We start from the raw sequence: 9,650 nt of genomic DNA on the forward strand, positions 1-9,650 counted from the left end.
GGACTAAATTGATCCTGAGCTGTCTCATGTCCCGCTCCCCTCCCCCAAACAAGTCATTCACTGATATATGAGGTAATGTATAAAACACCACTTTCATTCAGGGATAATTCTACCTTGAATCAGATTTCCTCTTGGACAAAAAACATGTTAAAACCATTTTAAAAAATCAACGAATAAACGTTTTTGTTGCAGAGAAGTATGCTAAGGAGATCAATCAAAGACGTATAAATAAACAAACAAATGAATAAATAAATAAATAGCTTTTGTGCACATATATCAGAGAAGGTCACAGAGAAACCAAAGAGTATATTTTAAAAAGGAAGATGTAGGGGCGCCTGGGTGGCTCAGTCGGTTAAGCGGCCGACTTCAGCTCAGGTCACGATCTCGCGGTCCGTGAGTTCGAGCCCCGCGCCGGGCTCTGGGCTGACGGCTCAGAGCCTGGAGCCTGCTTCCGATTCTGTGTCTCCCTGTCTCTCTGCCCCTCCCCTGTTCATGCTCTGTCTCTCTCTGTCTCAAAAATAAATAAAACGTTAAAAAAAATTAAAAAAAAATAAAAAATAAAAAGGAAGATGTAAGAGAGCAAAACAGTGTTGCATCTAAATTTCATTGAATATTTTTGATAACCCTGTATGTTAATGAAGTAGAATTAAAATAAAATCTTAACAAGAATTCTTGTGGTTTGTCTTGACGCTCCGAATATGATTTTTCTTAGAGTGAGTTTTCGGGGAGGTTACCTATGCCCCTAGGCCCAGCTGGTGATGCTGTTGTGGGCAGATGAGGCCTGGCTGCATGGGGTGAGGTGGGGGCTGACGCGGTGGGTACAGCCAACAGGGTCCCCGCTGCCATTGGCTGTGGGTCTCCCTACTAAGTCCCTGTTGTGATTTGCCTTTCTTGGTCCCTTGCCAGAGAGAACATCTGTGCTTTTAGTTATTTATTTTTTTATTTTCCTTCCTTTTACATTTGCCTATGGACATTTGCTGATTGCAGGTTGCAGGGCCTCTCCACGCCCCAGCTGGACTTCATGGAGGATAAAAAGAAATCCTTGGAAACCCACTGTGCTGGTGTTCTTCAAGCGCTGAGACCCCTGGAGAATCCATTTTCCATGATGCCTCCTCCAGAGTCATTTTAGGATTCTTGGGATATTTCCACACTTTTTAGTTGTATTTAGAGGGCGGTGCTGAGAAACGTGATTAGAGACCACTTTCTCTGAATTCGAATGGATTGAAGATGCTAAGAAATTCACAAAATACTTGGCTAAATTTTAAAACACCGTATAATTTTTACATTCCCAACAATGGTCTATGAGTTCCCCTACTTCCCATCTTCACCAACACTAGGATGGCCAATTTTTTTTTTTAATTTTCTAAAAGTGGAGTAGTGGAAACAGATTGGCTCCATCACCTTTCCCCCACCAAGGTACAAATTTTTGGTAAGAACAGACCATTCCTTGTAATTCTCTGAGATCCTTCAGGTACAATCTTCAAATGTTGTAAGCCCTAAATACCCAGGGGTGGAGCTGGTGATGAGAGGGCCAGAGTGTGAGGGAGGGGGAGAGCATTAGGGATGCAGTTCAGTCCCCTTCCTGCCAAACAAAACTCAGGAATTAGCATGGACTGGATAGGAACTCTGCAAGCTTTAAATCCCCAGAGATTCCAGGCAGAGTTTTCCTGGTCACATGTTACAAAACAGCCCTGGAACTAATGAGAGAAAATTACAAAGTTGAGTCAGAAAGTTCTCCTGCTCCCTCTGATGCAAGAAGAGAGGAATCCCTTAGGGTCCCCTAACAGGAGCCAAACCTCTAGAGCTGAGGACCCACAAGTGCTAATGATAATCAGACAATATCTCCAAACCGGTGGAAGAAAAGGTTCTTAATCGCTGTGATTCAGGGAGTGGTAGAATCAGATCATGGCACGTGTGGAAAACTCTAGGGCCACAGAAGGCTAAGGCTGGCACCAAATCACTTCCCAGCTGGGGAAACTTTGATCCAGAAGGCACAAGGACTTTGCTAAGGTCACTCAACAAGCAGCGATAAAGTTAAAACCACAGGCTCTTAGACAATGGCTTTTATACTAAGTGGATCTCTGTGTCTTCTGAGCGAAGAGCAAAGCAGGCTTCCCACAGTGTGAAGACCATCATGGAAGAATAGAACCCTAACACTGAATTGGCTTTGGGGCGCTGATAACAGACACAAGGTAGGAAACCCTTGGAGTGATTGGAGGCTGTTTTCCTCATGATTAATTGTCCCTGCACTTTCTCCAAATACCCTTTCTCTGCGACTCTAGAAAGGGTGTGCAACAGGAAAGGAGAAAGGATGGAGGGAAGGATGAGTCACATGTCAGGGGAGGCTGAGGAAGAAGGAAGTCATGTCAGGTCAAAGAGGACTAAAGAATCCAAGAGATCCCAAAGCGAGAGGCCACATGGCTGCATATTTCATTGTGAAATGTTATAATTTTACCATCATGTTTATTTTTTTTATATTTATGCATATTGATTTATATGTTAAAACTATTGACTTATAGTTCAGAACTTCTTCAAAAATAATAATAAAGATTCAGCCCATTTTCCCAATGCTTCTTCTGTCTGTTCGTGACCAGCTTGACTCTGCTGACGGAATGCTTAACTTAGCCTCCACCGTATCTACTTAAGACTGGAAAGACTTGTTATCTCCAGGCTCAACATTCTGCCCAATGCCGAATAACAAGGTAAAAGAGAAACTGTTTTAGATTCATCCTCTTTGCGATCACTAACCTATCCGTGCACGTGTATTGGGAATCATTACCTTCTTCAAATGCTCCATATTAGCGCTCAGAGACATACAGAGATCTGTGACTCATAGCCTTTTTACGGAAGGAGAAAACAAAGATAAATTGTAAGAATGTACAATTCAGTCAAAACATTGGCTTCTCGCTACAAATAACCCCCTTCATAAACACAGCTCTCTTCTTGCTAAAAAGAGGGAAATAATCTCAGCTGCCATATACATTCCACAGCTGTCCTACACACTTCTCATCCACGTGGTCATGCATAAAGCCAACCAACATTAGAAGGAAACTAGCAAAATGTAGAGCCCATCAATGCTAGTTATTAAATATATTGACATGTGGCAGAGGAAACACGATGGATCAACATAATACAAGGCTGAGAGAATGCGTCAAATGCACGGAAAAACAGCATATTGTAGATTTCAGAGGAGGATGAGATTAAAAGAGATGCAGAATATCAGAGAATCTGTAGAATTCTAGGGCTGACCTTTTTGGGAATCTGAGCATGGCACTGAAAGAATGGGAAAACCTCAGCTGCACCTGAACCGAATTTGGATAAAAAGTCCGTTTATGGGTAGCATCACATACTCTAATGAATCGCTATTAATCCGGAGGGTCCTGGAGTATCCGATCTCCCCTGTCCTCAGAGTACAGGAAAGGGAGCATGTTTTTTATTTCTTTCATATATGGGACCTAAATGTCTCCTCCAAGAAGACTTCATGACTTTGGGCACCCTTACGATTATAAGCCATTGTCTACATTTGGTCCCCAATTACTAACAAACCAACTATGAATCTTCACCCATTGGATATTTACAGACAATATTTGTGTGGAAGCTGCTTTGTCAGACCCTGACTCTGTCTGTCTATTAGCTACTTGGTAATTGTTTTATGTTCAGAGTCTGATCCAAATCTGGCCGACCTCAGACACCTGAATTTCCTTTATCTAGACATTAATTACAGTATTTTTCCTCTTATGATATTACCAGCCCATAAACTCTGCTAAAACAATAAGCCACGAAGAGTCTTCTGTCACCCACCAAGCGATCAGTAATTGGACCCCTAATAAAGGTATAACAAATGAACTAAAATCAGGAAAACCTGTGACCTACATACACATGGTGTTTTGCCACACAAATTGAAGAATCAACTGGTCATCGTAACTCCCTGATCATCTGTCTTATTCACACCACAACCTTCAAAGAATAACGGAGAGTTGAATATTTACTTGTTGTGTCTTTCACATTTCAGACATGCCACAATGAAGGCCAACCAGACAGTCCTGAAAGAATTCATTCTTGTGGGCTTCTCCTCGTACCCACACGTGCGGACATTCCTCTTCGTGCTCTTTTTTGGCCTCTACCTTCTCACCCTCACAGGTAACCTGGCCATCCTGGGTCTAACTTGGGCGGACAGATCTCTCCACACCCCTATGTACCTCTTCCTCCGTGCCCTCTCTTTCTCCGAGACCTGCTACACGCTGACCATCATCCCCAAGATGCTGGCAGACCTGCTCACTGAGAAGAGAAGCATTTCAGTCCCGGGGTGTGGCTTGCAGATGTATTTCTTCCTGGGACTTGGTGGCACTCACTGCATCATCCTCACGCTGATGGGATACGATCGCTTTCTGGCCATCTGCCACCCTCTCCGATACCCACTGCTGATGACCAATGTGGTGTGTGGGCAGCTGGTGGTCTCTGCTTGGGCCGGAGGCTTCCTTATCTCTGTGACAGAGACTGCACTGATATTCGGGGGCTCCTTCTGCAACCCCAACCTCATCCACCATTTCTTCTGCCACATGCGGGCCGTGGTGAGGCTGTCCTGTCTAGACAGCGACCTCACCGAACTCCTTGTAACAATGATCTCGGTGTCAGGCTTGACGGGCACCTTCCTGCTCATCATCACCACTTACATTTTCATTCTGTCCACTGTCTTCAGGATCCCTTCAGCCGAGGGCAAGCAGAAGGCCTTTTCTACCTGCGCCTCTCATCTCACTGTGGTCATCGTCCACTTTGGCTTCGCGGCTATTGTCTATCTGAAGCCAGAAGGCTCGGGAGGAGATGACACACTCATCGCTGTCCCTTACACCGTCATCACCCCTTTCCTCAGCCCCCTCATTTTCAGCCTCAGGAATAGAGACATGAAGAATGCGTTCAGAAAGCTGCTGGCAAAGAGGAGTTTCTGGAATACATGATCCTGGATAATTGCTGCATGACTGTCTCTCCCCCATTATCAGTAGGCATTTATCATGTCACATCAGAAGTCTGTGGCGTTTGCCCTTTTTCAGTAGTTGGCATTTATGAAATCCAGGGACAGTCTGGGTAAACAGTCACAAACATTTGCTTAGTTATTTAAGAGCGTTGTTCGACTGCCCCCACTTCTACTAGCACTGGCTGTTACTGAAGATACTACATTTCTGCCAGTCAGCTCTGGGTATCCTGTATTACTGAAGGCATGGGTAAAGCAAGATTGTGGAAGGCAAAAACTATCCCTGTGGCCACAACACTAAGAGATGCTTAGAAAATATCTAAAGATACAATGGTTGAGGAGTTTTTCTAGGCTGTGTTGCAAGACGATGGGCTGTGTCTCCCAGGAGATTGACCATTTCTCATAGGTGAACCCTGTGTAGAAATCATCAACGGCCTATTGTGCATACATGGATTGGTTTGTATATTTGTTGCCATAATGATTACTGAAGGTTTGTAAGAACACGGTTCATGACTGTGTACTTCAAGTAACTGTCAGGGGCTCACTCTGAGTACAGAATATCTTGGAACATTGATCCAGTGAGCAAACATGGCAGGAGAGCCTGTGTGACCAATCTCTGGGTAGGGTCCATGGATGAGCTCAGGAAATAATCCCCACTTTTTTTAAAAGGAAGCTATGCAATAACTAATATTTTTTAAAAATCACGCATCATGATATTGAATGATTTGACAATGAAAGGTATTGTGGAACAATTTTGGCAGAGATATGATCTGCAAAGAAGGAAAGCAGATAAACACAGCATCAAATCTCGGGAATTTTCTGACTTCTTTCCTGAGTTCTGTTGTGAATCCAATTCGTGCTCTCTCATGTTGGACACAACATTTGTATTCGGGTGTTGGGTACATCAAGTATATGAAAACTGTGGGGACAATGTCTGTTTTCCATCATTTACAGGGAAGTTATTAAGCTAAATGAGACAATGGATGCAAAATATTATGCACACACTGGTTCCAGTTACCTCTTGCCATGGCTCTATTTTCCTCTCTGGGACCATCTTGTGTCTCACGTACAGGCAGAATATGTCCCCTCTTCAGTCTGTGCTCCCTGACTCCATGACAATGTCTCTTGAATTTTGGTTCCACCCCTGAGAAGTGACTATCCAATCTAGGGAAGCCATAAAGCCTTGTAAATGGATGCCAACAATTTACCCACTCGTGGTGGTCATAGAGAATATGATGAGGTATAGGCTAACATTCCTGAACTTGAATTTGGACCAATTAACTTGCATCTACATGATATGGTGATTGTGGAGGCATTGCTAGTTGCCTAATTCATATTCACTGTTGAGATAGGAATAAGTATCTGAAGGAGAGCTGGAAAATACCTATATGTGTGGAAGTCAAGAAACACACTTTCTAAGTAAGTCATGAATCAAATAAAAATTCTTGCAAATCCTAGAAAAATATTTTGAATTGGAGAAAATGAAAACACTACAGGTCAAAGCTGGTGGGATATAGCTTTTCAGTGTTTACACGGAAATACACGGCCTCCAAAATGCATATGAGAGAAGTCTACAGACTGAAGATTAATAACCTAAGCATTCCTCTCAAGAATCTGGGAAAGGAATAAAGAATGAACACCACACTACTGTAAAGAATAAAATGAATAGGTAATAACAGAGATTAATTAAATAATAGTATACAATACAGTGGTTCAAAAAAGTCAAAGGTGGATTGTTGAAAATAACAATCAATTGTATTGTTGTTCCCTGGTGAGACTGATGAAGAAATTAAGAGAGGAAATATAACTAAACAATGATGGGAATGAAAATTGGGGTCTAGAAACTGGATCTTGAAATCTCACACAGGAGCATAGACGCAGAACTTGTGAGAGTCAGGTTGGATTTAGTCCAGAAATTCAAGGTAGGCACATGTGAAATCTATCAACAGAATTTATCACGTTATCAAAATAAAGGATATTAATCATGGAATTTTTTAATTGATGAAGAAAAATTTTTGGATAAAATTTAATATTCATTCAGGGAATGAATAAAACCTTTTAGCATAATAGGCATCAAAAAAAAATTCCTGGGGCACTTGGGTGGCTCAGTCAGTTAAGCATCTGACTCTTGATTTCAGCTCAGGTCATGATCTCATGGTTCGTAGGTTTGAGACCTGAGTTGGGATTCTCTCTCACATGGTCTCTCTGTACCTCCCCCACTTACTGTCATTCTCTTCCAAAATAAATAAAATAAACATAAAAAAAGAAATTTCATTGAACTAATGAGGCTATCAAACTTCTTTTTGTATCTGAGTATAGTTGACACAGAATGTTACATTGGTTTCAGATGCACAGGGGATTCAACAATCAAACTTCTCACTTAATCGTGAAACTTCAAACTTCTCAGTTGTGAAACATTTAAATGCATCCCTGCTCACTCAGCAACCAAACAAGAACAGCTTCTCCCATTGTGTCTTTGCCATCTTATTCCAGTCAGTTCAATGAAAAAGAAGCAAAAGACAGAAGGATTACACAAGAAGAAAAATAGTCATTTCTCATGAATTATAAAGTTTTCTAGGTTAGACAATCCAAAACTAATCTACAGATAAATTGTTACAATTAACCTTCAATATAAGGTTAAGGACTTGGTACATAAGCAAATAAACTGCATCCCCATAAATTAGCAATATTTTAAAAAAACATATCACAGGGGCACCTGGGTGGCCCAGTCGGTTAAGCAACCGACTTCGGCTCAGGTCATGATCTTGAGGTTGGTGGGTTCAAGCCCTGTGTGGAGCTCTGTGCTGACAGCTCAGAGCCTGGAGCCTGCTTCATTCTGTGTGTGTGTCTCTCTCTCTCTACCCCTTTCTCTCTCTCAAAAATAAACATTGAAAACAAAAAAAAAAATTAAAAATAAAAAACATATCATATTTTGAAGCTTCAAAAATATCAAAGCCTAGGAATAAATATAACAAAACACATGCAAGGCCTCTCTATGGAAAACTGCAAATCATTATTAAAATAACCCTAAAAGACCTATGCAAATGATGAGGTGCTCTTTGTCACGGATTAGAAGACTCCGTGCGGTGCAGATGTCCATTCTCCCCATGCTACCTTAGGTTTCAAAGAAATCCCAGTGACAATCCCAACAGTGTCCTTTCTTGCGTGTGAAAACTATAAGGGGATGTAAAATTAACATGGATTTACAAATAGCCACGACTCTCTTGAAGAATACGTAACATGATTTGTTTTACCAAATATCAAGTCTCATCATGCAGCCACAGTGTGAAAGTGGTCCACGTTTCAAGGAGACCAACATGGAGAAGAGAGCCCCAAAGACCCACGCACACATGGGCACTGGGGCATATTTATGATAAATATGGCTTTGCAGAGCGGTTGGAAAACAATAGACTTTTCAAAAACTCACGCTTGCAAAGTTGCATATCCGTAGAGGCAAAAGGAAACCTGTCTCCCGAAACAACAACAGCGGCAAAATCAGTTTCTGGGTATCAAAACCTGACTGTGAAAGGCAGAACGATAAACCTTCTAAATGTTGACATGAAAAAAATTGTCTTCACAACATCCTTGGGACATGAGAGGCTGTTTAAACTGGACGTTAAAATCTTAACTAAAAATGAGATGATCAATCGAATTGGAATTCAGAAATTCGTTAATGAAGAATTGGTCAGCAAATGGACAGACAAGTCACATAAAACGGAAAAGAAACTGAAGGAGAAGATTAATGTACAATTTAAGATAGTGATTACTTTTGGAGGCAGGAGGCTGGGATAGGGAGGGACACACAGAGGGACTCTTTTGCTGGCCAAGTTCTCTTCCTTGATCTGGTCAGTGATTGCAAAGGTGTTTGCCTGATAAAAAAAAAGTTGAGTGAGCTCTCTATTTGTTTGGATGACTTTCTGGATCCATATGTTTTATTTTAAAATATAAAGACTAAACAGTGAATTCCATAGAATGAGAGTAAATATAAACAGCACATACAATCGGCAAAAGGCTCTTATACAGTATATGTAAAATCCCTACCAAAAACTGAAGAAAATAGAACAATTCAATCAGTAGCAAAAATGGTCAAAAGCTACTGAATGGATCCTTCAAAAAAGAAAATATCAAAATGTCCAATAAATATGTGGAAAGATGTTTATTCTCCTTGGTAAGCATGATTATGGACATTAAAATCCCAGTGAGCTGCCGCAACGCAGCCACTTGAGTGACTGAGTGTTGGAAGGCCAGGGTAACAAGTGTTGATGACGTCATTGGAGCCACAGGAACTCTTATACATTCCCGGTAAGGGTATCCATGCGCTCAGTCACTTCAGAGAACAGTTTGGTATTACAGACTTACTTTGGAGAAATCCGTGTACTTTGGAGAAATCCATCTACTGTTCTAGTCTTAGGTAGCAAAGAAAACAATAGACTAAAGGTGGGAATTATTCAAATATTCACCAATATAGACAAATTGTAGTACGTATATCCATACAAAGTATTAGCCTGCAGTGATAAATTGCATTAAAGCAAATAACTATAGCCACATGGTTCCGTGTACATGAAATATGCATACTCCTTTTCCTTGAGACTGCATCTTTCTTTGACGATCTAAAACAGGTCACCACCCAAGGCTTTTGTCTCTGGCCTAATTTCTCATTAGCTTTTGTGAAATTTTTGTA

At 41.3% G+C, this 9,650-nt stretch overlaps 1 protein-coding gene across 1 annotated transcript; it reads left to right on the top strand.

Moving 5' to 3' along the window:
* The first annotated feature begins 4,022 nt into the window (after positions 1–4,022).
* Positions 4,023–4,955, top strand: LOC124521646 (olfactory receptor 10X1-like). Its single transcript, XM_047092625.1, has one exon. The coding sequence runs from the start codon at positions 4,023–4,025 to the stop codon at positions 4,953–4,955; it is 933 nt and encodes a 310-aa protein (XP_046948581.1).
* Positions 4,956–9,650: the final 4,695 nt, after the last annotated feature.

This window comes from Lynx rufus, unplaced genomic scaffold (assembly GCF_022079265.1).
Source record: "Lynx rufus isolate CCGP_SWC_20201006 ecotype Redwood Valley unplaced genomic scaffold, mLynRuf1.p SCAF_31, whole genome shotgun sequence".
NCBI classification, from domain to species: domain Eukaryota; kingdom Metazoa; phylum Chordata; class Mammalia; order Carnivora; family Felidae; genus Lynx; species Lynx rufus.

What these genes read in the sequence shown, in the direction of transcription:
- LOC124521646 (XM_047092625.1), top strand. Translation starts at nt 4,023, where the DNA reads ATGAAGGCCAACCAGACAGTCCTGAAAGAATTCATTCTTGTGGGCTTC.